Source organism: Suillus clintonianus, assembly GCF_016758775.1.
Source record: "Suillus clintonianus strain FC179 chromosome Unknown DEU56scaffold_58, whole genome shotgun sequence".
NCBI classification, from domain to species: domain Eukaryota; kingdom Fungi; phylum Basidiomycota; class Agaricomycetes; order Boletales; family Suillaceae; genus Suillus; species Suillus clintonianus.
This window is the reverse complement of record NW_024539282.1, coordinates 173,642-199,409: the sequence shown is the minus strand read 5'-3', so window position 1 is coordinate 199,409 and position 25,768 is coordinate 173,642. Positions and strand designations below refer to the sequence as shown.

General features: G+C 48.2%; 9 protein-coding genes across 9 annotated transcripts; 5 read left to right on the top strand and 4 right to left on the bottom strand.

Moving 5' to 3' along the window:
- Positions 1-937: 937 nt before the first annotated feature.
- Positions 938-2,839, bottom strand: DEU56DRAFT_982063 (uncharacterized protein; the record flags this gene model as incomplete). Its single annotated transcript, XM_041359876.1, has 7 exons — positions 938-1,274; positions 1,340-1,427; positions 1,485-1,626; positions 1,685-2,108; positions 2,163-2,581; positions 2,636-2,708; positions 2,756-2,839. The coding sequence occupies 7 exons, from the start codon at positions 2,837-2,839 to the stop codon at positions 1,092-1,094; spliced, it is 1,413 nt and encodes a 470-aa protein (XP_041206378.1). The 3' UTR covers positions 938-1,091.
- Positions 2,840-4,465: 1,626 nt separating this feature from the next.
- DEU56DRAFT_757812 (uncharacterized protein) lies at positions 4,466-5,090 on the top strand (the record flags this gene model as incomplete). Its single annotated transcript, XM_041350171.1, has 4 exons — positions 4,466-4,501; positions 4,539-4,640; positions 4,672-4,734; positions 4,911-5,090. The coding sequence occupies 4 exons, from the start codon at positions 4,466-4,468 to the stop codon at positions 5,088-5,090; spliced, it is 381 nt and encodes a 126-aa protein (XP_041206377.1).
- Positions 5,091-5,727: 637 nt separating this feature from the next.
- DEU56DRAFT_914742 (uncharacterized protein) lies at positions 5,728-6,124 on the bottom strand (the record flags this gene model as incomplete). The annotated part of the gene is made up of 2 exons (XM_041357665.1): positions 5,728-5,774; positions 5,830-6,124. The coding sequence occupies 2 exons, from the start codon at positions 6,122-6,124 to the stop codon at positions 5,728-5,730; spliced, it is 342 nt and encodes a 113-aa protein (XP_041206376.1).
- Positions 6,125-6,386: 262 nt separating this feature from the next.
- DEU56DRAFT_740549 (uncharacterized protein) lies at positions 6,387-9,529 on the top strand (the record flags this gene model as incomplete). Its single annotated transcript, XM_041348819.1, has 5 exons — positions 6,387-6,878; positions 6,935-7,225; positions 7,275-7,576; positions 7,707-9,154; positions 9,216-9,529. The coding sequence occupies 5 exons, from the start codon at positions 6,387-6,389 to the stop codon at positions 9,527-9,529; spliced, it is 2,847 nt and encodes a 948-aa protein (XP_041206375.1).
- A 151-nt stretch (positions 9,530-9,680) lies between these two features.
- DEU56DRAFT_954656 (uncharacterized protein) lies at positions 9,681-12,609 on the top strand (the record flags this gene model as incomplete). The annotated part of the gene is made up of 7 exons (XM_041359213.1): positions 9,681-10,534; positions 10,575-10,820; positions 10,903-11,410; positions 11,442-11,455; positions 11,511-11,584; positions 11,633-11,793; positions 11,844-12,609. The coding sequence occupies 7 exons, from the start codon at positions 9,681-9,683 to the stop codon at positions 12,513-12,515; spliced, it is 2,529 nt and encodes an 842-aa protein (XP_041206374.1). The 3' UTR covers positions 12,516-12,609.
- A 3,122-nt stretch (positions 12,610-15,731) lies between these two features.
- Positions 15,732-16,514, top strand: DEU56DRAFT_740592 (uncharacterized protein; the record flags this gene model as incomplete). Its single annotated transcript, XM_041348827.1, has 3 exons — positions 15,732-15,757; positions 15,805-16,238; positions 16,372-16,514. Coding segments are annotated over 3 exons (603 nt in total), but the record flags the coding sequence as incomplete, so codon positions are not given.
- Positions 16,515-16,710: 196 nt separating this feature from the next.
- DEU56DRAFT_740481 (uncharacterized protein) lies at positions 16,711-16,899 on the top strand (the record flags this gene model as incomplete). Its single annotated transcript, XM_041348812.1, has 1 exon — positions 16,711-16,899. A coding segment is annotated over one exon (189 nt), but the record flags the coding sequence as incomplete, so codon positions are not given.
- Positions 16,900-18,254: 1,355 nt separating this feature from the next.
- DEU56DRAFT_757809 (uncharacterized protein) lies at positions 18,255-20,070 on the bottom strand (the record flags this gene model as incomplete). Its single annotated transcript, XM_041350170.1, has 6 exons — positions 18,255-18,326; positions 18,417-18,505; positions 18,552-19,288; positions 19,346-19,400; positions 19,521-19,703; positions 19,755-20,070. 6 exons carry the CDS (start codon positions 20,068-20,070, stop codon positions 18,255-18,257), a joined length of 1,452 nt encoding a protein of 483 aa, XP_041206371.1.
- Positions 20,071-21,347: 1,277 nt separating this feature from the next.
- On the bottom strand, positions 21,348-21,713 carry DEU56DRAFT_740573 (uncharacterized protein; the record flags this gene model as incomplete). The annotated part of the gene is made up of 1 exon (XM_041348822.1): positions 21,348-21,713. The coding sequence occupies one exon, from the start codon at positions 21,711-21,713 to the stop codon at positions 21,348-21,350; it is 366 nt and encodes a 121-aa protein (XP_041206370.1).
- Positions 21,714-25,768: the final 4,055 nt, after the last annotated feature.

Genomic DNA, 25,768 nt, shown 5'->3' with positions numbered 1-25,768 from the left:
AGATCAAAGGGGTTCTGCATCAGCGCGTGGAAATGCAGAGTGATTAGCCTGTATTTGTGACTTGTCGATGACATACACCGCGAAGCGTTTTCATGTTCTGGAGAAGAGTCAATATCTCCAACAAAAGCAGGGTTAGAAAAACACTTGTTTCTTTCTCCGTGAACGAACAGCCTGGGCGTGAGGTTGCACGCGGAAAAAATAAAAGCTGGAAGCAGTTTGGAAGCAGTCACCTTATTGTTCTGAATCTCGTTGGCGAGAAATTTAAAATCATTTCGTGCGGCTCGAATGGATTTTAAATTTCTTGAGAATTGATGCTTTGAACACAAGTGCTAAAAAGTAAACGACGACTCATGCATTGATCGTAATTGGACATAGAAGTGTGTGGTGGCGTTCGAGTTCGTAGCAGGACTAGATGTAGTAGTAGTTCGTGTAGTGCTGCTAGCGGCATGGCGAAGAGGACGCGTTTGAGCGTGACGAGTGATAGCATGCATGTGGGGAGCGCGCCTCGGTCTCGGACTTGCAGATCTACTACTATAGGTGGGGTTGCGATGGGTGGATCAAGAAAAAAGAGACCTACTTTGGCATTGGCACGACCCAGGTCAATCATTGGCATCGTTCTGGACTAGTTCATTCTTGCCTCGCAAAATTATGGCTGATATATATTGGCCGACTCATGGTGCCACATAACGGTAACCAGTCGTTTCTGCCATAGTCCGGATAAAGTTAGATAGGAAAACTTCAGCGATGGTGAGAGGGTTGCAGGATGCTTGCTAATTGTGAGTGGATGTCGAAAAACAGAAAATTGTGGAGTACATATTAGTGAAACATATGCGCCAGTGTTACCAGGAAAGACGGATCCATGGTGGCCGCAGTTGGGTACACTGAGTAGCTTCAGAGGTTCACCGACGACTTGAATCCGTGTCTGAGTCGGTCATGATGATGATGTCCGAATGCATGCAAGTATCAATAGGAATACAAAAATATCACATCTCCTGCGTATCATACATGGTCAATTGTAACATGAGCGAAACATGACTCTATTCAGATCGTCATGGGAGGCGTTCATAACTCGTGAATGGAGCGAAGCGGTCTCAAGCGGAGGGCTCCGCCGAGTCCGCCGAGTCCTCCCCATTTGCATTGAGGTAGTCGTGCAGCACTTTGTCCCAAGTGGTTGGCTCTTCTATTATCTTGACACCCTTCGTCTCCGGGTAAGGGTTCACCTTGGCCGCCCAAAACCATTTGGTGGTCATCCCCTCGTTATTGAGGTACTGATTCTGAAGCGCGCGAGAAGGATTGTCGAGTTAGATCATGGCAAGTACATAAAGATAAAGGTACTGACACCCTCCATGATGACATTCGCAGAGTAGCTCATACTTCCACGATCGGTGGAGAAATCGATCGGGGACCCATCGTTGATCACGAAGAAGCTGTAGATCAACACTTCGTTAAACGATGAGCTCCCAGATGCAAACAGAGACAAATACTAGAGTATTATGTGAAGAGCGTGACCGTAAGGGCTTTTCCACATGATGCGTGTATTAGAAATCGAGGCTCCGGTTGGAAAAGGATTCGCGCGGTCAGCAATAGGGTAAGCGCTTGGGGTCTTCAAATTGAAATCGGCATATGCTGTTACAACGATGAAAATAAATTAGTATCTGGCATGAATGATCACTGGAGGGCGCACAAGATCGAATGTCAAGTCTGACGGCCGTCTTGAAAATCTTAGGGCGCGTAATGATGTGATCAAATGCGGCCGAAAGTTGGTCAGAATAACTCTTGACTATGGCATCCTTCGACAGCCTCATCAACTCCCAGAGCTCGACGACGTTGAGGCTCAGCAAGGAGCAGGGGTGTTGACGAGCGGTCCCGACCCATTTCTCGTATTCCTCAAAGGACGCGCTGTTGTTCGCAAGGCGATTGGCGATATCTTCGTCACCACCCAAGGCCGAGACGAGATGCTGGCGGCTGTTTTCAAATTTCTTGTATTGTGTCTGGTCCTTCACTGTGGCATCGAACTGCCCGCCGTTTGGAATGCCATGGAAAGCAGCTTCGACATCTGTGGGGAACATCTCATTCACTGATTGGTCTTTGTTTGAACACCACACTGTCTATGACAACGATGAGCACTGAATACAGATATTGTGAACGGGTGAGGGACGCACGAGCGGGTAGCGGGCGCCATAAGAAACAGACATGACGACATGGGATCCGTGTGCTATGAAGAAGTCGTTGTACTTTTTGACAACGGCGAGGTCTTTCCCGTTAAAAATCGGCAAATCTTTGACTCTCTCCAGGAGCCCGTCTGTATAGATACTACTCGAGTAGTCTTTGAGAGTTACGGTATACTTCAACTTTGAGAGACTGAAGAACGCATATTGATTGTCACGAAGAAACGATTTGTGCAAGGCTGCCGCCACAGACGCGGGTCCCGTAAGCGCGAAGTAGCGGCCGCTCAGAGTAGGGTCTTTGTTAAATGCACCATTCGCGGCGTCGCCGTTCGCATAATGAATAAATTGACCTTCAACTTGTCGGATGTCTTGAGCGACGGAAACCATGTTGGGGACGTTGTACAGCTTGTTGTCTAAGCGGGGGATGATGGTCAGTCGCCATCTATGGTGTTTCACGGCGAACAGACCAATTTCGACAGTATGAAATTTCTCGAAGTCAATAACGATCCAACGATCTGCTTTCTTCAGAGCTGCATCAACCTGTGAAGAGTCAAGGGCAGGCCAGTAACTGTTCTATGAACACGTACTGAGTTAATGTCTATTCCGGTTACTTGGGCCATATTTAAGCTGTAGCCAAGACGATCGACAGCAGGAAATGTTGGAGGAGACATGGTGGAGACTCTTGGAGGGCAAGATCGCAGGCAAGAAATGCGGCTGGAAAACAGATGAGAGTTGGATTGGTGCTTAAGTAGGAATGGGTGCAGAAGATCCTGGTGCGGCCCATCGATATTTCGGTTGATCACAAGCATTCAGTCCGCAAAAAAATGTACGTCATGAGTTATCGAGCAGGACATGAACATACGTGAGGCTGTGTGGGCTGGCATATGGAATGGAAGATCGAAGTGACAGGGGCAGCTTGGGGCACCAACGTAATGCTCCATTTGTAAGACTAGACTTCTCCCTCCGCCGTCAAGGAAAGGGAGCTTTCTCGCTTCGGATCCGAGACAGTCACACTTATGTTGAGTAAGTATGATCCAATCATGACCGCCTCAGTCTGCGCAGGCTAGTGTCAACGAGATAATTATAAGATGGGGCCCCGGATGCCAAAAGGCTGTAACTTAACGTATCAATGATGGATGTCATAATATTGAAAGTTCGGACTTGCAAGCTGGTTCGTCGGATCTACTGATCCTGTGGCACTCGCATGAAGGAATGGAAGATCAGGGTTTCTCGGTCTAACATGACATTTGGTCATCATACATACTGTCATTCGTTCTATTTCCGACTAGCCACACCCATCAGCAAACTACAACTTTCTCCACAGAAGGTACAGGATTTGCGTTCTCACGACAGTCAGCCACAGACTCCACAGCTCCGCCAATATCACAGCAACTCGTGGCCACAAAGCATGCATTGTCTCCAGTCACTCACAGTTCCACAGTACAGCTGCGAGACTTCGCAGCAACTTGCAGTTGAAAATCTATTAGCAGTGGTATCACCTTAAAGTCTACACTAGTTAGTGCTGCCGTGGTCCGGTCCAGAACCATGGTTCGAACCGGACTTTGGTCCGGTTCTTGTGTGGTTCGGTCCACGGTCCAGGTGTCAGCCAGAACCGGACCATAGTACGGTTCTCGGTTCTGCATTAGCCAAACGGTTCTATGTTGGTTCGAACGCGTCCCGAACCGTCCCGAACCTCGAACCGATTTTATTTTCGAACTTGAGATATTTACGATTGACTATGGTTTTTCAGGTTCCGAAAACGGAAATGCATTGTCGGGACATTTATGCCAAGAAGCTGGCCTTGAAGATCTACTGTCCACTGGTACCAATATTGTGAGTGTCAACGCCTCACCCACCCTCTCTCTCACTGACAACGCTCTTTGCTCAGTGTCAAGTCATTTTTGGAAGTACGTGGATTGTTTGTGAACATGCTCAGTGGTTAGTATAACATTAACATTGCAGGTTGATGCTACACGATGATGTCACAACGAGTTCGGGGGTCGGTCATGTCAATGAACTCCCACCTAGGTTTTTGACAGCATAGAAGCCGTTTCGTGTTCGTTATCGGTATTTCTATCACTTAGTTCTTGTCCTGATCTTGTGCTCTCAGTCCTCCCAAATGGGTGGTGCCCACCCTCATTCCTCTGCAAGCACACTCCTCATTCGCCTTTCCTTGCTCCTCCACTTTCGACGCGACAATGTTAAAGCGACCGACCGTCCGCAACCCTCAACGTCTTTGAGGTTACACCTACAGGTGCTCTTCGCTCGCCTGTCCTATAGTAGTCAATCATATCAACATGCAAATCATGGCGTGTCTCAGCCTCAAGTTCCTTGTCCGCTATCTGTTTGGATATTGGCTACGACTGGTAGTACTGCCCAACCGCCAGTCTCAGTCTCTCCGCAGCACCAACCCTCCAAGATGGTGAGACAGAAGAGTGGGCTGAAATCTGGGGCGCCATTACAAAGGGCAAGGTGCGTGTATCCATCGATTGTGACAATTCAGCTCATGGGAAATGGTTTCATAGGCGTTGGTTACACTTTCTGGTATGCGGGGACACTTATCCAGGTCCGTTTCCTCCATGTTCTTCGTTACTTAACACCAATTTGACCTAATACATCCATCCAGCGAAAATGTGACCTTTCGCTCCTCCCTCCCACCGACAAAGTTTCCTGATATCACTCTCTCATCTCTTCCACCGCTCCCTTCAATCCCACCCGACTCTACATACCCCTCATATGCAGTCCCAGCACACAGCACCTCCCTCCAATCCAAGTCCGTCCACCAAAGCCACCCCTACCCCCATGACCCATACACGCCACCCAACCTTCACCCAACCTTCCCGCCTCGCCATGCCTTTCGCTTCTCTATTCGGCGGCAAGCCCATGACTACACCCACAACAATCGTTGCTACCCTCGGCTGATGTCCCAGCGATGATTATAGAGCGTAGAGGTCCTGCTGGGAAGAAGAAACTTCATGATATCGGCGCAAGCCCGAGTAAACATGTCTCTAGCAGATGTCAAGCTCCACCTCCCAAATCTTCAGCAGCTCATCCTGCACGGGTGAACAAGTCAACGGCTGAACCCTCCCCCTCCTACGCAGCTGTTCCAGAGACTTTGTAAATGATTTTTCGCCCCTACTAAAATTTTCGGGTTCGGTTCGAGTTCGGACCGGAAAAAAACCGAACCGGACCTCAGAGAACGGTTCTCTGTAGTCCGGTTCTGGGTTCGAAGATTTTGTAGAACCGAACCATGGTCCAGTTCTTGGTTCTCGTCCAGGATCCTCTGAACCGGACCGAACCGGACCACGGCAGCACTAACACTAGTAAGATACACATTTGACTTGAGTAGTCTCGAGCTCGATGATTGAACTTAAAATAGCATGGCACGGCAAAAACTTAAGAACGGTCTCTGAGATACTGACTGTCAAACTCATTCATAAGGGGTATAGTACAACATATACTATGTACTGGTGTATTCATGTGAGGGAAAATGACGCATAGTATAAACGATTCGAAGTTGAATATTGTAATGATGCGAAAAGAATTCGAAGCACTCGGATCAATCAAGCTGGATGGTGAGTTGCCGGCCGCACTCTGTAACTTCTACTGAGATAGGATCAGCCTCCTCATGACACCGCGTCGTCTCGTCTCGTGAGCTTACCGGGTTGCAGATGACTTCCAGGTGTTCGAGTCAAAGAAGAAATATGAGTCCACCCGTTTTCCTTGAACATAACTCTCATGCACCCCAATCCCATATCTGTGTCGTCCAACCTCTTCTCCGCCTCTTCGGCACGGAATCTCAGCAGGCTTGCCAACATCTCATTCTCCCGCATTACACAATCCGCCAATGCCTTCTGTGCTTGATAAACGTCGCATTTGGCCCTCACAAGATCCATCACAAGATTGGCCTCAGAGGCAGTTGGGTCCTGTATGGACTGTTGAAAGGTAAGGCGCATTGTGAAGGGGTGAGCGTCGAGATTGACATCACCATAGAATTTACAATATGAAGAATTTCATATAGGTCCGACGGTCCTTTGCGATGATGTGGATCAGGGGATTTTTCGCCAATCCCTGATGCGCGTGCTGACAGAGATTGCAGATTTGTTATGTTCATTATGTAGTGTGGGGTGGTGTGCGTTGGAGAGGTCAGTACGGAAAATGCCAGAAGATTGAAAGCTTACTTACATCATACTAGCATATGTCTTGCTGCTCGCTCTCATGTATCACTGTCCGTCATGTGGAAAAGCCTTTCAGGACCACACATCTATTGCTCGTCATATGAGCCAACCTCGGTCTGGATGCAATACCTGGCTGGAAGATATTATCAAGCTTGACTCCATCATCCTGCCGCATGATTTCACGCACTCAGCAGATGTCGAACCTCGTGTTTCTCAAGAACCAGAATTCGGAAGCGAGACAATGCTGGATGACTTTGGTGACATTAGTGGTGAAGAAGTGAATATCGCGGGAGCGCACAGTGGAACTCAGGACGAGGGCGGTGAAGTTACCGACTACTTTCCCGACCCCCCGCTTGCCTATGAGGATGGCTACACCTTTTTGAGCCTATTTGAGACTGACAAAAATAGTATATATCGCAAAACCAACCTTTACTATCCATTTAGCAGTCGGGCAGATTGGCGAGTTGCAGCGTGGCTGCTTAGTTCAGGCCTGAGCATGGGGAAGATTGATTCCTTCCTATCGCTTGAAATGGTGAGTGTTCGAACCTTTCAAACTCGCTGCCATCCCTTGACTTTCGGGATTTTTAGATCAAAGATTTACCGTTGTCGTTCTGCTCAGCCAGAGAATTACGGGGTCGAGCTGAGATGCTCCCCAGCGGTCCACGTTGGATGTCCCAAATAATTCCAACATCGCACCCTACAAAGTCGCCCGTGGTTTTGTATTGGCGTGACCCTATAGAGTGCATCGCCAGCATCTTCAATCACCCCTTATTTCACGGTCGTTTGGACTTGACACCTCGCAAGGTGTACTCCACTGCAGAGAGACTGTCTCGTGTATACACTGAATGGATGACGGGCGATGACGCCTGGGACATGCAGGTATGTAGCAAGTCGAATCTCGATGTCTCCAGCTCATTTATATTTGAAGTCGGCGATACCTAGCGGCGCAACCCTCCTCGGCACCATCCTATCCTCCGACAAGACAAACATCACCGCATTAACAGGCGATCGCATTGCTCATCCGCTTCTAATTAGCCTTGCAAACATACATGCCAGTACACGACTCAAGTCTTCATCGAGCTCTTTTGTTCTCACTGCCCTACTTCCGGTCCCAAAGTTCGTGCATAAGAAGAAGCGGATGAAGGGTGTGTTGGAGGACCGCCTTATACATCAATGTCTAGATATCGTCCTCGAACCTCTGAAACAGGCCGCTCGCAATGGTATCATGTTGTCGGACCCCAGTGGACACAGCCGTTATTGCTTCACCCCGCTTGCAAGTTACATCGCCGACACCCCCGAAGCCATGATGCTGGCCACTGTTGGTGGAAAGACGTCACCAGTGACCATGGCGATGTACAAGCAGTTCGGGGATGACTTCCAGCATGAACCCCGAACGAAATCAACAACTCTTGCGCACTGATCCTCTTGATATTGAAGCTTTCTTCCGTGAAGCCCAGAAGTTCCGTCTAAACGGCGTCGCTGAACCATTCTGGCGGGACTGGATACTTGCGGAACCCTCCCATTTTCTTACACCGGAACACCTCCACCACATTCACAAGGAATTCTGGGATCACGATGCACAATGGCTCATTTGCATTGTTGGAGAGTCCGAGATCGATTTCCGGTTTTCCATCTCGCAGCCCGTCACCGGTTATCATCACTTTCATGCAGGCATTTCAAGGCTCAAACAAGTCACCGGTCGCTGCCAACGAGATATTCAACGATATATCATTGCACTATGCGCGGACGCAGCACCTCCTGGTATAATCACTGCCATACGCGCACTCATGCAGTTCCGCTATCTCGTGCAGTCGCCGCGCATTAATGGTGACGATCTTGAGCGCATCTCAAGGGCATTGGATGAGTTCCATGCCAACAAGGATGCAATTATTGACGCCGGAGCTCGCCGAGGGAAGGGCAATAGACCCATCACCAACTGGTATATACCCAAGTTGGAGCTAATGCAAAACATCGTTCCGAGCATTCGAAACTCTGGCGTCACAATGCAATGGTCTGCGGATGTCACGGAACATGCACATATCAGCGAAATCAAAGACCCTGCGAGGGCCAGCAATAACAACAACTACGATCCCCAGATATGCCGACACCTGGACCGCGCTGAAAAGTGTCGTCGCTTTGAGCTCGCTACCAGCCTTTTAGATTCGACTACGAAGGAGCCAGAGGACTTAGACGCTGACGCTGACGTTGACGCTGACGTTGACGCTGACGTTGACGCTGACGTTGACGCTGACGTTGACGCTGATGTTGACGCTGATGTTGACGTTGACGCTCAAGATATTCCCATTGAACTTTCCGCGACACAGCAACACCCAGGTCGTCCAGTCACAAACTATTTTGCCATCGCTAGGGCACTCCAGTTCAGGGACGCGGCTTTAGTGCCCATTCCATTACGCTCATTTGCCATTGGGCACACTGCCTTTCATGTCGGATATGATCCCTCCATCAGGAGTATCTTTGTCGATGAAGTCGCCATCAAATTTTCCCTCCCAGATCTACGGCCAGCTATCGCTGACTTCCTTCAGCGTGAGGCAACTTACGGACCCCAGCATGTCCACGCGATAGGCGGTCCAAGAAGGGCTGGGCCTATGACTGTCCTTCCATTTGACAAAGTTTCGCTCTGGTACAAAATCCGTTTGCAAGAGACGAACTTTCACGATGGTTGCACCATCAGACCGGCTCAGACATTGAATTGCGCTCCACCTAGTGACCCCTGGATTCTAGGCCGTTATGACACGGCTATCATTGAGACTACTGCAGGTTCCTCATGGCCTAGTGGTCGACTTTCAGGTATGTTTTTGTCTTGTGTGGTGTTACCCATATCCTAGCCTAAACTACTACCCACCTGTAGGTCACACTGTTGCTCAGATCAGACTCATCATGCGGCCTGTTGGTAAGAGCGGCACACGCTGGTCATGGATGGATTGTTTTCTCACTTATGTGCAACGCTTTGACATCTCGCATGATCGCGATCCAATTACACAGCTGCACCTGCTCAAACGAGCAAAACGTTCAAACGGAGGTCGGATGGGGGACATTGTACCAGTCTCTCAACTCCGGGCGCCTATCAACCTGATCCCTCGCTTTGGAGCAACTGCGGATAAACATCTAACCACCTACAACAGTATGGAGCATGCCACGGAGTTTTGGTTGAATGAATATTAATATTGGGAAAAAAACACTTTCTTCGCGCTATCAGGATAGTATTTGATTCATGCTGAGATTAGTTTGTGTGCCATCATTATTGGCTTAGTTACTTCCATTTGTATCCTAGTACCGTTGTTTCTCCCATGCTTTGTTCTTTGTGCCTGTCAAAATGCCAGCTGCGCGACATTGCCGAACAATTGACCTAGGGATGAAGCTGTCATCCTTCCTTTCAGCTCCCCCGCTCCATGACACAGACGCTATGGATAAATTCACCGATTTGGAACTCAACCGTTTGATACTCCAAGAACCCCCGCTCGCCAGAAAGGACAAGGACAAGCTCGGCTACATCTTGTCCCTGATTTTCCAGTCGTGCACGGTTGAAGTTCCCAACGCGAAAGATCTTGCTATTCCGTTGAGGAAATTACCTTCCAATGCCGGGCTCGATCACCTAGAAACCTTCACTCTGAAGCCAGGTGGAGATCCGATGGTGCACCTGTATGATAGCGCAAAACGTCAATGGAATTGGCCACTTTCAAAACAGCGTAAACGTGAAAAAAGCGACTTGGTTCAGGGAGGAGGGAGTAGCATGGGTGAGAAGTCAGGAGATTGGGTATTGATCGATGAAGCAACCCAATCTCAGTTGTCCTCTGGGAGTCTAGGTGTCCCATCCACCAGTGAACTTACCGCGAGCAAGTTGCCATTCGCCGATGGGGACCTATTCGCTGATGAGGGGCCAGAAGTTGGAGAGGAGTCAGAGGTTGAGGAGGGGTCGGAAGTTGGGGAAATGGAGGAGGACTCACTCGAAGCGCCCTCGATTAAAGCCGAGGATCCATCAACAACGGAACAAATTTTCTCGTCGTTCTTTAACATCATTTCTGTTGCTCTCATCGCATCGCAGCCTAAACTCGCTCGGGCACACGACTTATCACGCACCTGGAGTGCAGCAAACTCATCTCGCCCAGTACCCGGTGAAGAAATTCCACGGAAACCAGATCTTACCTTGCTGGATGATGTTGAGGCTAGGTGGGGATACGATCAAAGCGGTATGCGAGCTGACATCCAGCACATACCAACCTTCAAGCACCCTTGCGAAGACTCTCGACACCAAAGCTTACCTTCTTCTGAAGCACCAACCCTGGAGACGGTTCGCATTATTGATATCGGTGTGCAATAGCTATCGCGATCTTCGCGTTCACGTGTACGACCATTCGGGGGGTGTCGTGAGCCCTTGCACTAGCATCCAAAAGGAGCCTAACAAATTCTTGCGCATCTTGTCGTGCATCGTCTTCGGCAATCTAACATGCATCGGGTATGACCCCACTATCACCATCTTCGCGCATACGCTCCAGCAGACACTGAGATCACACTCTAATTCCCCCTCCCCCCCCCAGATCGAAAGTTCCTCTGACACACCCTCCCACCCCCCGCGAGATCGAGAGCACGCCCTATAACGAGATTGAGAGCGCACCCTCCTGCAACGAGATTGAGAGCGCATCCTCCTGCAACGAGATCGAGAGCACATCTTCTCAGATCGGCAACCCCCTCTCTGAGGAGGGCACAGAGCGCGCTGAGGGTGACTCCGCTGAAGACGACTTCGTCGTGGAGCTCCCTATAGAAATCCCTCAAGATCCTACAGTCCACGAACCTCTACCACGGCCGATCGGAAAAATACGTGTCAAGGACCACTACTACGATATCTTGGAAATTCTTTTTTCCAGACAGGGTCTTGTGGGTCGCGGCACCGTTTGCTATCTGGCCAGGAAGGACGGGGAGGAGTTTATTATCAAGGATTACTGGGCCATGGGGGGAGATGAAGAAGCCTTGAATGAGATCCACATGATGGAGAAGATGAGCGGTGTCCTGCGGTGTCCCCAAGCTTGTCGAATATTGGCTTGTCGAGTCCGAGCCCAACAAGGTTGATCAAACGCAGAATTATCGGTTCAAGTCCGTGCGAAGCCTGAAAGGCACATTCCGTACTCATGTTCGCGTTGTCTTGAAGCCCCGCGCGCGAACCTTTGCATAAATTCCGCACAAAGTTAGAGTTGTTGACGTCGATACGAGATATTGTGCAGAGTACGTACCATACATTGCAATTTAAAGCTTTTGCTGACTTACCATTAGTTCAGAAGGAAGCGGTGGAACAGCGCAAGGTCCTCCACCGTGATTGCAGTCTGAACAACTCCATGATTGAGGACGATGGTAACGGCTCCCAAGGAATGCTGATAGATTGGGAGTTTGCGGTGAAAATCGCCAAAAATGAGACCTACACTGTTGGGGGCACCGTAAGCGTTTTTAATTCGTAGAAGGGTCGGTACTAATGAAGCGCGTTAAGGGCACATTACCTTTCATGTCCCGAGCACTTCTCTTCCAGCTTCACCTCAAGAGTCCAGGTGACATGGTGGCGCACAAGGGAGCCTCGAGTTCGAAACCATACCCAGCCCCCCTGATCAAGCACAGCTACCAGGATGACCTCGAGTCCGTGTTCTACGTGTTCATCTGGATTTTGATCGAATTTAGAGGTCCCCTTGGCATGAAGCGCATTCTGGACAAGAGTTGCACTTGGATACCGCATGAATGGTCCGCGTCCAAGTTCAAGGCGTGCTGTGATAGTAAAACATCGTTCTTTTTTACGAAGAACACTACTGCCAAGGAACTCACCAACCAGATCCACCCGTACTTCAAAAACCTCCTTCCCGTTGCATTGGAGTGGCATCATCTGATAAGAGACCCGAAGAACGTAGGTTTCGACGACATGATTTCGATGTTGAATAGACATATCGCGACATTTCCAACCAACGAGTTGTCGCCTCAGCTCCTGGTCTCAACGTGGTTGCTCAAGGCACTCAACAAGGCTGACTCGGAGGCTTCAAGCAGTGGCGAGGAAGGGGAATCTGAATCACGGTTAGTTGCTGAGCCCATGGTGCGCAACAAAAACAAACGGGTTATTGATTATCAATGGACGATGGAAGCTGTGCCCAAGCCGAAAAGGAGCAAGACTGGATAGGGACTCGCACACATATACATGTATCATTTACATTTACATTGGTCATTCGAGTCACGTGATATAACATGCACTTCCGAAAAACGTAGCACTGACTCATTGATATGAATTCTTACCTCTACTATTACTCAAACTTCGACCGGCGAAATCTTTTAATCATGCCCTGCGGGTCAGCGCTTCAGCCCTTGACACACATTTCCACACTGCTACCCACGAGCCTGTCAGTCGACTCCGAGTCATACTTCCAAAAAGCGCTTGTGATGCTCCTTCGTCAACAGACTATTAAAAGCCTTCAAGGCAAGTGTCCGGTCCACAATTACTGCACGCTATCATCATTCCTTCTGGTGTCAGCTCCAGTCATGCCTTCTCAATCTCAGAATCACGCTCGCGCTAGCCCTAAGAAGAAGACAAAGCGTAAAGCTATCGACTCCGATGGGCAGCGTGTTTCAACAAAGAGAACGCGGGCTGGGGCTGAGGCACCCCTTGTGTTGCAGCCGACTTCTGATGTCGCCAACTCTCAGGCTGTGCCCCCTCGACGTTCCGGACGTCATGGTGCAGGACAAGGAGGCAGAGCCAGTCAACTAGAGATAATCGGTAATCTCTTGGGTGCCTCGACATGAACCAGTCGACCCAAAGGCTCCACCTCTCTTGACTCGGATGTTCCTAACAACCCGCTTGCTCCGGAGCCGCCTCGTAAGGGTCGTGGAAGCCACTCAAAGGTAGGTTTTCTTATATACTTAAAGTCGCAGTGACAGGCTTATAACGCTGGATATATATTCAGAAGCCCCCCCCCCCGCCATACAGTGCCTCCAAGATGACGGATTCTGCAGCTTCTGGACCTCGGGCCAAAAAAACAAAGGCAACGAAGAATGCTGCTCCCCCTGCCTTAGATTTTGAGGCCCCGAACCTCCAGCCCAGGCTTGTGCACCGCGAAGTGGGCGCACGATTTGGATTTGCTCAGCATATCGTTCCCCCTGGCACAGAGCCTGACCTTCAAGCACTTAACAATTCTTATGTGGCTGCGGCCAGGGAGAAGCAGACTTCTTCAGCAACTTTAGGTACCACTGGACATCTTCCCATTGCTGTCGTCACCTCTGAAAACCAGCATTCGGTGGTACCTTCAAATCGCACATTACCTGCACATCAATCCTATGCTGACTCAGACTTGTATCAGAACCTCGACCCTGCCCTTCGACCAGTCAATGATGAACGTTTCAATCAGTATGAACCGCAAGACACAAGATCTGACAGTTCGGGAACATCTAGCGAAGGCGGTGATGGAAGTGCTAGCGATGAAGAGGCAGATCACACAGATGACAATGTTGGCTGGGGGGCAGCACATGGGCGCATGACTGCACATCCTGGTAAGCTGTTAGTTATCACCGTTGTGAACACACTAAGAGAGTGACAGGATTCTCGAAGGAAGATTTACCATCCCAACCCCGCGTTGCCCTCGCGCTTCCAACCGACTTCGAATTTCAACATTCCCACGATGAAGGTGACAATGATGCGGAGAGATCTTTGGTAGCAAATAATAGCTCCAGCGATGATGATACTGTGACCCAGGTATAGTTTATATAATTTCCTGAAGTCCGCTAATTTTTTCTTTCCTACAGCCGGCTGATCCCCAACCAGATGACGTGTTACAACTTCACCACAAGAAAAATGGACGCCCTCGCCTTCCTGATCCTCAATTTCTCGAACTCTTACATCACACCGAGACAAAGAAACCCAACCACAAGTCAAGCAACACACAAGCCAAGACTGCATTGGCGAAATCTGACGAACCAGGCGAAGGACCTAAAGCTACTCAACTGGGCTGGTATGGTCCTCATTGGAAGAGCTTCCTCGAGGATACGAAGGGCGAGTGCCACATCCAACACGCGATCGAGAACCTATTCCCGAAGCTGGTCAAAGACTTGACAGGTTCTGTCAACGAGGTACTCATGGCCTCACTTGTCGAATGGCTCGAAAGTGGTCAGCACGTCGAAGAGGGTACGTCTTTTTGTGTTTGCTCAAGACATTACTCAAATGTCTACCAGGTATCTGGCCTGATCACAAGCACGATATGGCCAAGCTGGTATGTATTTTTGTCGTTGCGTGTCCGATCACTAATGCGCTGTTATTTTAGCTGTATGAGGATTTATCAACCTGGCGCTCAGACCTCAAGAAGATTGTGATTAACATTGTGCCTTCTATGTACAATCTTATCCCCCCACCCCACATCCCCCCCCAACAACGTGCCGCCTGGGTCACAGCTGCCGCTGGGGAGTTGCTGGAGGATGCTAAGTTTCTGCGCAATGGTCTAGATGACCTCGGCAAAACCCAAAACGCCGCTCATCCCGCGCTTCGCGAGGCCGTTATTTCTTTCTTTTACACATCATCTTACCGTGTCGCTCGCAGGAGGCCTGAAATCTTCCGGACACAGTTACCACTCGAGTGCTTGGCATTAGTTTGCACCGCGGTATGTTTTCTGCGCTTCTATCTTACTAACAATCTACTGACATCATTTCTGTAGGTTAATTGTGTCCTGGACAGCCTTGCTAAGAACGGCAGCGGAAAATCATTTCCGAAGTTTACCGCGAAGGAATACGGTTCGTTGTATAGCCTTACGGTCACTAAGCTGCAGGGGATCTTGGAACATTCTTACCATGGACCGAAGCTAGTGCAACAGCTCCGTTCCTGGGCTCGAGCTGGATGGCAAGGGCTTTTATTTCGTGATGTTTTGCATACTGACGAAGTTCGCACAGGGCGGAATCCTACAAGGTGGATGGCGGCTTCAATGATGCCGCGAAGCATTCGCATTTGAAATTTGTCCTTGATTGAGGTCTTAGCGCTATTCCCCCGCACTGATTCTATCTCGAGCATCATTCCTGCTAGTGTACAATGTATCGCGTTTTCCGCCGCCGTGTTTGCTATCTGATTGAATACCATCAAAGTTTGTTGATCATTGTGCTTATCTGTACACGTGTGGACTGGTTGGACAGTGAGCAGCGGTAGTACAATGGTGCTTATCTGTACACGTGTGGACCAGTTGGACAGTGAGCAGCAGTAGTACAATGATATATTATTGACAATCTATGTACAATGAGCCTTCTCTGTGAGTCTGTAAGTTGTCTGTACGAAAATTTACAGAGTGATGTGGTACTGTAGTGAACTGTACAGAAGGGACCAAGCTGTATCGCTTGGGCTCTGTACAGAGCCCAGTAGTTTGCTGATGTTGGTGATCTTCAAAAGGGTGAAAAGTGCGTGCCTTTCTCTACAAATTGTTCTTTTACTCATTATGATACAGATACCTGAATATGGATTATATCGTGTTTTCGGCACTCGCAAAGTTACCTCGTCTCACCAATGTCAATCTTTCGTACAACATTGCCTGTCAATGGCACAAGAAGCTCAAGGACCACATTCCTGGAATGCCCCTCAAGCTCCAACCTGGCAAGCAGGCAGACCCACTCTCACAGATATCCAGTGCATCTGCACAGAAGAAGTTCAACTTCTTCATCCCTAAATTCCATCTCGCAGCTCATATCAAGGCCTGTCAGACTAAATTTTCCTTCAACTGGACTCCAGGTGTCGGTCGAACTGATGGGGAAGCGCCCGAACGCGGATGGGCCAATATCAACCGTGTGGCTACAAGTACCAAGGAAATGGGTCCTGGTGCCCGCCGAGAGATTCTGGATGACTTCTTTGGAGATTCGAATTGGAAAAAAACCACTGTGCTAGGTTCGTAGTTTTCTTCTTCTTTTACAATCGTGTTTGCTGCTGAGGACTGTAATCAGGCAGGATCATGTCACGTAAACTTAGTGAAGCGCTCAAGGCAGCAGAAGATCACAAGCTTGCGTTTGACAAGCTCGAGGGCTCTATCAAGAGTCGGACTTAGGCGTCTCATCACTAGCAACATGGAAAGCCGAGATAAAATCTTGGGAGACCGACCACACCAACCCAAACCCTTTTGAACGCCGAGTCGACAGTGAGTCATACCTTCAATTATTTGATTGATGCTGAACTCCTTGCAGCTATGACACTTGCAGCTGTATGCCTCGAACTCACACAACAGGATGCCAGAGAGTTAGAGGAAGGGTCCACAATTTCCCTTCATGCGGAGCTATCTTGTAGCATGCTTATTAGTACAGGCATCGATCTAGAACATGCGCAGTAAGGACGCCATAGCAATGTGTTGAATTCGTACTGATCTATTTCCAGGCGTCGTTTATGTGCAGATGCTGCATCGCTGGGTCCACATGCAACAGACACGCAACTCACAAAGATTCTCACCCGTAGCAGTGCACTGCAGCGCCGCATTGATGTTTGGACCAGCATTCAAACTTTATATATGCCCTCCGTCGCCAACTTACGTGCAACTGGCCACATACTTCAGTCATAACCCTATGTACAAGTGGTGCCCCGGATGTGCCAAATGGCTGTAGAATGTGTACCAACCAGCACCGGCCTGTACATGCACATTGGTGCCGGCCAAGTGTGTGAGAGTGGTACTGGCCAACCACTCAGGTGAGGCTGTCTATATATGTGGGTACTGGCTGACCACTGCCTATACATGTACATTGGTGCTGGCCAGAGGTGTGAGAGTGGTACTGGCCAACCACTAGGTGAGGCTGTCTATACATGTGGGTACTGGCTGACCACTGCTTGTACATGTACATTGGTGCAGGCCAGAGGTGTGGGGGTGGTACTGGCCGACCTCTGCTTGTACATGCACATTGGTGCTAGCCAGAGCTGTGGGGATGGTACTGGCCGACCTCTGCTTGTCCATGCACATTGGTGCTGGCCAGAGCTGTGGGGATGGTACTGGCCGACCTCTGCTTATACATGCACATTGGTGCTGGCCAGAGGTGTGGGGATGGTACTGGCCGACCACCCAAGTGAGGCTCCCTACACACATACATCAGTACCAGCCAACAACTTAGGGCATCAGCAAAAACCTACACATTGTTGAATAACTGTATAATACTTGGCCAAGTCTTTCCATGACTTGCACTTCTAAGATACTCAAGTCCAGCAGGATATTTGACTTATGCAAGTTGATCAGTGTCAGTAGATAATGTAAGTATACAAATATATATAAGTGTTCATGTCTTATGTGATGTTGAGCATCATGGTCAAGAACCCAAGTATCTAAAACAACTCAAGAATGATAAGGAAAGTGTGGGTTTCCTCATGGTATTGATGAGAGAGCCGGCCGGTGCATGTCCAGGCCATGTACAGAAAGGCAGGCCGACACTTCAGGCATTGATAACAGAGCCGGCCGGATCAGGACCATGGTGTGTACAAGAAGGCAGGCCGACACATCAGGCATTGATAACAGAGTCGGCCGGATCAGGACCATGGTGTGTACAAGAAGGCAGGCCGACACATCAGGCATTGATAACAGAGTCGGCCGGATCAGGACCAAGGTGCGTACAGGCAGGCAGGCCGACACTTCAGACATTGATAACAGAGTCGGCCGGATCAGGATCATGTGGTGTACAAGCAGGCAGGCCGATACTTCAGACATTGATACCAGAGCCAGCCGAGCCATCTCCAGGCTAATACCTTAGACAAAGTATTATCAAGAAAGATGTTGATTTTAGTACTATCACTTGAGAGTTAGTCATTCAAATTGTACTATCTGCAAGTATAAATGGGCCAGCTCTAGAGTATGAGGTATATGCAGTGTTCCTGACCACCATAACTATCATATATTGGCTAGATAAGTCTTTGATATTATAATAGCCAAGACTGTTAAGTGACTACAATCATCTTGTCTTTGAATGAATTTTCAGCATCCAATGCAAATCTTCCCCACAAGAGCACCTGTCAATGTGCATAAGCTTGATGACCAGGCTTTGTAGCTTGTCGGTATCTTTGGTCCCATTCTTCCATCCTGTATTTAAACCAACTCACTGTCCAACCCATTTCGTGTTGGACCAATCTCAACTCCTCCTCCCACCTTTGCCATCTAGCCTTAGCTTTCAACCAATTTACCCTGTAGACTAATACCTGTCACTGCAGAAAATAGGCATATTAGATATGACTTACATTCATCCATCCAAACATCTTCCTGCGAATCATGACCATTATTGACTAGCCAAAACCAAGCCAGTCTGTCTGATCCCTGTCCATATCTGTTCTCTTCCGTCACTTCCTTGTCCACACTGAGCTGGTGTGGCTGAATGTCTTGATAAATCGTCCTCAGAGTATCTTCATCAGCCCCTAGTCTCTGCATTGAACCCCTTTCCCTTTGATACCTTCGGACACACTTCTCTATTTTGATACGGCATCGTAGAGCCTCCTGCTTTGACCTGGTTCCTGTCCATGTGGAATCTGCACTTCGGAAATGTTGACGGTAAATTATCGCTTTATGACCGAGAGCCTGCCGTAACTTTTCCAAGCAATCATTTGCTTGACCCTTTCGTAACTCCAGTTCTTCAGCTTGCAGAGTGTGCAAGCCCAGGGCTAAAGCCTCATTTCGGAGCACTGAAGATGGCATCCAAATGCCCATGGCTTCTGCAGGAACTTCCTCATCAATCTCTTCCAACACATCTTCAATATCTGCAGCCTCGCGTACTTCCTCCACCACATCTGTAGTGCAAAATCTGATGTCATCCATGTGCTCAGTACCCCCATGGACTTCAATGCCCTCTGTCATAGCATCAGCAATTTCATGAAATTTCGAAATACGTGCAGCCAGTTTTTGTCGTTTCACTTGAACTGCAGCCTTTTGAACTGCAGATGCATCTTTGGGAAGCTGCCGAATAGCTACCCTGAGTGCATCCCTAGATAGTAATTAGAAATACATCACCACCATCAATATATATGATGAAACAACATACTGTGAATCCTCTATATTGATGCCGTCAATGAGCCAAGAAATTGATCCCAACCTCCCTGTATCAGCATATTCTGATTCAGTTAATTTTAGCCGTATTTCTGCCATTGTTGGTGCTTCCAATCACCCAATCAGAATGTACGTCACAGGGAACTGAATAGAAGCTTCGAAGTGCTCACCTTTAGCTATCTTTAGCTGGTAGATGTCGAGATGTTCTCCACGTTCTTCTTTTGCCTTCTCCTCATCTTTTTCCCATGCCCTCACTTTGATGACATCCAAAGATCCTGTAAGCTCTTCAAATGGCACCCTAGTGTCTTCAATGCCCTTGTTGGCCCGTTTGTACTTTCTCAAGAGCGTCTTAACTGCATCAGTGTGAAACTGTGATGTCATTCATTCCAAATATAGGCACTTACCTATTCTGACAAGTTTTTTCCAATTTGAGTTACGCATATGATCATCAAGAATTTCTTGACGGTGTGCTTGGCTCATAGAACGTGCTGTGGGAGATATCTTGTTAAAGGGAGCCCAAAGTGTCTCCAGAATTTCCCCGTCAACTTGCCCAGCTCCTTGAATGAAGTTTAAGCTGTATCTAGCAAAACAGGCAAGTTTATGAGCGCTCAAGTGAAATTTCCCCACTGCAGCCACAATCTCAGTGTTGTCTGGGAGCTCCAATCCAGGGCAGTTGTCAACACGTTGAGCGAAGTTAAGGCTCCACTGGCACCCCCACATCATAGATGATCAGGGAGTTGTCAATGTTGCCAGCAGCATGCTTAATGGCATTGCAAATGGAATAATCTATATTCATATGGCTTGAAGTGATTTTGTCAGCATGTCAAGCCCAAGGCTCGTCTTAACCTAGATTGAGTAAATGAAAGAAAACTTGCCGTTCACCCTTCTGAAAGTCCACTATGCAGTGGGGAACAAAACATCCATGCCGAGCACAAGCAGTGGCTCCGACCCCTGTAGCTCGGAGGTTGCTTCTGTTTGTGTTTGCTGCATTGACTGCCCGATGGTTGCTACACGAGGATCTCTTTCTACAGGTTCAGCCACCACTAACAATGCAAAGCAACTTGATTCACCTCTTTACTCTCCATAGCTGAAGCCAAGTGAGCTTGGTAATCTCCTGCTGTTACCATATAACCTAAACCATCTGAGAGGAAGACGTCAAGCTGAGGCTGTCGCATGTTTCATGTGCTGAGCGGTAAAGTTTCCATCTACCACAAATCTTCTCATAACAAGCCACCTGCAATCAAAAAGTCAGCATCCGCGAGTTATCTGGAACCAACAACTTCTGGCCAATAGAGACAAATGGTCGGCCTTGACTGACTCTGAGCTGCGTACAGAAGGTACCGGCCAGGACCACTGCTGTGCTATGCACTGTGGGTACTGGCCGGAGTCTGGCAGACAAAGCCAGTAGAGACAAATGGTCGGCCGTGACTGACTCTGGGCTATGTACAAGAGGTACCGGCCAGGACTCAGCTGACACATATTACCGGCCAGGACCACTGCTGTGCTATGCACTGTGGGTACTGGCCGGAGTCTGGCAGACAAGGATTGCTGGAATTGACTTGCCTTTCGTACTTCTGCTCCCAAATAAGAGGCATGTTGATTCCTGGCTGCGGACAATGAAGGGCAAAATAGAGCAAAATCTCCTGCACTAGAGGGGTGCTTCCATGTCATGGCCAAATCCAAAACCATTTACGGTTCTTCAAAGTCGCGCCAGAGTCGAGACACTCTCATGAGTTCACGATATCGATCCTACAGATGGGATTTTGCATTCAGTATGAGCTAGAAATTATGGTATTGTCGGTTCTACTCACCGGGACAGCATCTGGAAAAGCATTATTTGTCAGCGTCGGATTTTCTCAAAGAAGGCTCATTGCCGAAGTCTTGCATTCCAAGGCATCAATGAGATAATGATCCAGTACTTCGAAGGTGAACGCAGTCCTAGGGCGCTGTGATACTGGCGGGGAATAGTCCTAGCTTGGAGCAGCTGCAGGTGATGTTCATGGTGTGATCCTGGACACCGACACCACGACCACATTGTGTGTGAACACCCCAGAAGAATGTACAATAATCACAGAAGAATCTTGATCAAGGTGACATTGTCCAACTCCATAGCAAGGGCAAGACTTTCCACCATGGCCCATGTACCATATAAATCCTTGGGCAGAAAGAGTGACGTCTTCAAAGCACTTGCCATTCCAAAATTGGATTTTGTGGAAAGGCAATGACTGATGTGATTTGAGGAGACAAGGGCGACACCAGCGTGTGGTCGCCAGTGCAAGTTGTGCAACGGAAGGAATTATCTTCACATTGGCAAGTCGCGCAGATGCCTGCGGTGGCAAATTTCTCTGAGTCCAAGATGACATCTAGATACACATCTCGGTGAGCGAGATACTCTGATATGAAGTCATTTTGTGTCTATGCCATTGATGAGAAACAATTAACTAGTAAGCCAAGGCCTGTTAGACATACCTTTGTTTTTCTCCCTTGCTCAGCAGCCTCTTCGTCAATAACAAAGTCACCACATTTCCTGATTTAAATCCTCTTCTTGGATGTCTGGTGATTCGTGTGTACTTCTTTAACTCGTTTTCTTGGGCTGGTAGTAGGCTCTGGCGAAGTTTGATACACCGATCACACAAGACTCAACCCAAGAGGGATTTCCCCTCTTGTCTCTTGTAGGTTCGTGAGCAACATAATCAACATCCGGATCCTTTTTTTTGTGATAACTTTCCTCTATGTTGGAGAATAAGAAATAGCCTTGAGACGCTGCCTTTTTTTGAGGACATAGTGCTTAGACCGAGGAAATATTCCAGTGTATGAGAAGTCAACCGATTTAAAATCACAAGCTTTTCTAATCGGGATATCTAGTTTCGGAAACTACTCCTCGTCCCCGCTCTTATTTGATCTCCGAATGGCTTTTAAACCCCCCTTCTTACCTGCCCCCACTCTATTCAGAAAATCCCGCTGGTTTGGAAACTTTGGTCTCGGTACACCAAGCCATCGTGCACTTTATCCTTGACAAAGTGTGCAATCAAATTCTCTCCCCATCACCCCACCGTGGCACCCCGTGCTCCAGCACCTTCCCTAAAATGTAAACCATAGTGCCAGGCGGATATGCTAGCTCGGCACCCAGATCTGGCAGAGCTAGTACGGCATGATGACCTTTGCCAAGGCTCACCAAAAGGTCATAGAATGAAGGCGATGCTCCAGGGTCTCGGTGATTTGGGGTCTCTCGGTTGACAATAACTTCCAATCCAGAAAACTCCAAGGGCCAAACAACAGGATCTGAGGTACGAACCGTATCCTTCATATTAGCAACAGATTCCACACCGGCCTGATATTGATCTGGCGCAATAAGACTGGTGATAGCGGACCACAAATGTTCAGTTACGGTTATTTCGGACAACCAATCTCGGACTGCAGGTGAAGAAAGGGAGCTTGATTGGTACAAGTCATCCTGAAGCCGCTAGCCCATTTAAGTTAGTTCTGTATCACGGCAAGTATACGAATACAGAGTTACCTCATGGCGTTGCATGAATCCTCCCGGGCATAAAGTCACCCTTCCTACTCCAAATTCTCCCCCGCTTGAAGGCATGACAAATCCTTGAGAACGCCAAGGCTGCTTTGCCTTCTGAGTGGGCTTGGGCAAAGACTGATCTAAGGCAGGTCTCAGCAATTTGATGGACTGGTTGACACGATCCTAATTATAACTTATTAAAAGGACTTAAACTGTAATCAAATCAAATTCATACCATTCTATCAGGCACCATGATTTCTGGCAAATACCAAGCAAGGATCCTTCCATGCCTGTCAACAAATGTTGCCGGCTCTGATATTGAACCAAACGAAGGACAGTGGAAATATTTTGCTAGCTTATGTCTTTGGCTGTCAGCATGCGATGGATGGGACGCCTTGGCACTGTCCGCAAACCGATCTGCGTCCAAATCCGCTCGCACTATGGCAACATGATGAATGACAGACCCCCCAACCATCAAATCAACACTTACGGGGATTAACTACAGCATAGGCTATTATGACCGCAGCCCTGGTAAGTTCAATCTCGGCAATGGCATTCGCCTTGACATCACTACCAGTACTGGACAGACGTATGTCCTGCCACTTGGCCCACAATCTAGTCCTTAAGTTCCAGCTGTCAAGTTTTTCTGGACAGTGACGTGAGATTCCCTTACCTGGCTCTTTGCAGCAAATTGTCATTGATTTTGTCACCTATCAGCAACTCATACGGCGATGAATCACGCAGTAGGTCATCTATAAGCCTACAGAGGCTCTTGGACAGAATTGTCACAGCAGGATCCGCCATTTTTGGGTGGTTGGAGTTTGGAAAATCAGACGAAACAACAGAATGGTAAAATTTTCAACCGCAGGCGGTCTAGAGTCTAGACTATAAATGGTTTTAATTTACAATGTTGGAAGATCCAAATCGGGATAACTTCTAATTTGGATGGCGTCGTAATATAAGATTTGCAAAGACATACCATCCAAGCAGAGGCCTGTATTGTGAAAGAAACAGATGAGAAACAGCAGTCCCAACTTAAGTTACCTTACATCCTTCAAATTCAAGCTCAAGAAATGGCAGTCCAGACATAAAAGCTGGGAGAACCTTTAAATTTGAGCCTTATGCTAACGGCAAGTAATAAACTGGTCTGCCAGTGTTGAATATTGTGTCTTAGGCGCGATATAGCACAGTCGTGCAGGTAAATCCTTGTATCTGAGCTTTCCACCTGGGCTCAGGAAAAGAGCAATCACACTCGAATATGAGGCTTTTGGTAAGGCCCACATATCCGAGCTTTGAGACGCGATTGCTCTTTTCCTCAGCTCAGGCGGAATACCTGAGATACTGGCTGCATGCTACGGGCCTTACCAAAGATGTGATTGCTCTTTTCCTCAGCTCAGGTGGAATACCTGAGATACTGACTGCATGCTATGAGCCTTACCAAGAGCCTTGTATTCAAGTGTATCTACAGTAGAGACAAAATCTCAGGCATGAGCAATCGTGTTTCAAAGCTTGGATATGAGGATTTGTTCTTTTCCTCAGTTCAAGTGAAATACCTTACCTGAGATACCAACTCATATAGACGCAGTTCTCTTTTCCTCAGCCCAGGTGGAATACCTGAGATACCGGCTGCATGCTACAGGCCTATGCTGAGGAAAAGAGCAATCGTGTCTCAAAGCTTGGATATGAGGATTTGCTCTTTTCCTCAGTTCAGGTGGAATACCTGAGATACCGACTCATAGACACGATGAAGAAAAGAGCAATCGCGTCTCAAAGCTTGGATGAGGATTTGCTCTTTTTCCTCAGCTCAGGCGGAATACCTGAGATACCAACTCACATAGATGCAATTGCTCGTTTCCTCAGCCCAGGTGGAATGCCTGAGATACCAGCTGCATGCTAAGGGCCTTACCAAAAGCCTCATCCCTTACTCTGATTGTCTTCTAACCGAATCTAGCAGCAGCCGCATCTATTCCGCCACATTCAAGACCAAAGACAAGCACACTGAGGGTACTCTCAAGCACCCCCTAGTTCAACAATATGCTGCGAAAATTGGCAACATTCTAACTGCAGTATTTAAAAGTCACGTGACTTTTTCACACAGACGGAGCAGGGTGGTGTCTCTATTTGGTTACAAATCGCAACTAAGTTATATTGGCGGTACATCTTTCTGTCTAATTGAAGAAAAAAAACAAAGGTGTGACAAAGCCAATACAAGGCTACCGCAGAGGGGCCCTCTCTGCGGCAGTCTAGTACTGCGTAATACAGTAATAAAAAGTAGAGCGAGAAAAATATAGCAACTAAATAACATAATCTGTGAACCGCGCTGGCAATCAGTATCTGCGAAGCGAATATCAAAAAGGTTACCTTTGAATGTCTGAACAAGCCAAAAGAAACATATCTGTAAGCTGCCATCAGCATTTGGTCAGAGGTAACGATACAAGTTACCTTATGGTGGAGCGGTTGTCATCCCTCCAGAGAAAATACAACACAAGGATGGCGGGAGGAGGCGCACCAATGTGGACACTTAAACCTCCCAAGCGCAATGGTGGTTGAAGGAGGGGGCGCACCCAATGTGGACACTGAATCCTCCCCAAGCCAAGCCCCCAGTACTCAATGATAAAAGAAGGGAGGAGAAGTGCGCCAATGCACACATACATCTCCTCCCAAAGCCAAGCCCCCAGTACTCAATGGTGAAGCAAGGGAGGAGAAGTGCGCCAATGCGCACATACATCTCCTCCCAAAGCCAAGCCCCCAGTACTCAATGCTGAAGCAAGGGAGGAGAAGTGCGCCAATGCACACATACATCTCCTCCCACTCCCAAAGCCAAGCCCCCAGTACTCAAAGCTCAATGATGAAGAAGGCGTTCAGTAAAGAGATGGCTGAAAAGAAAGACATACCTTAGATCTA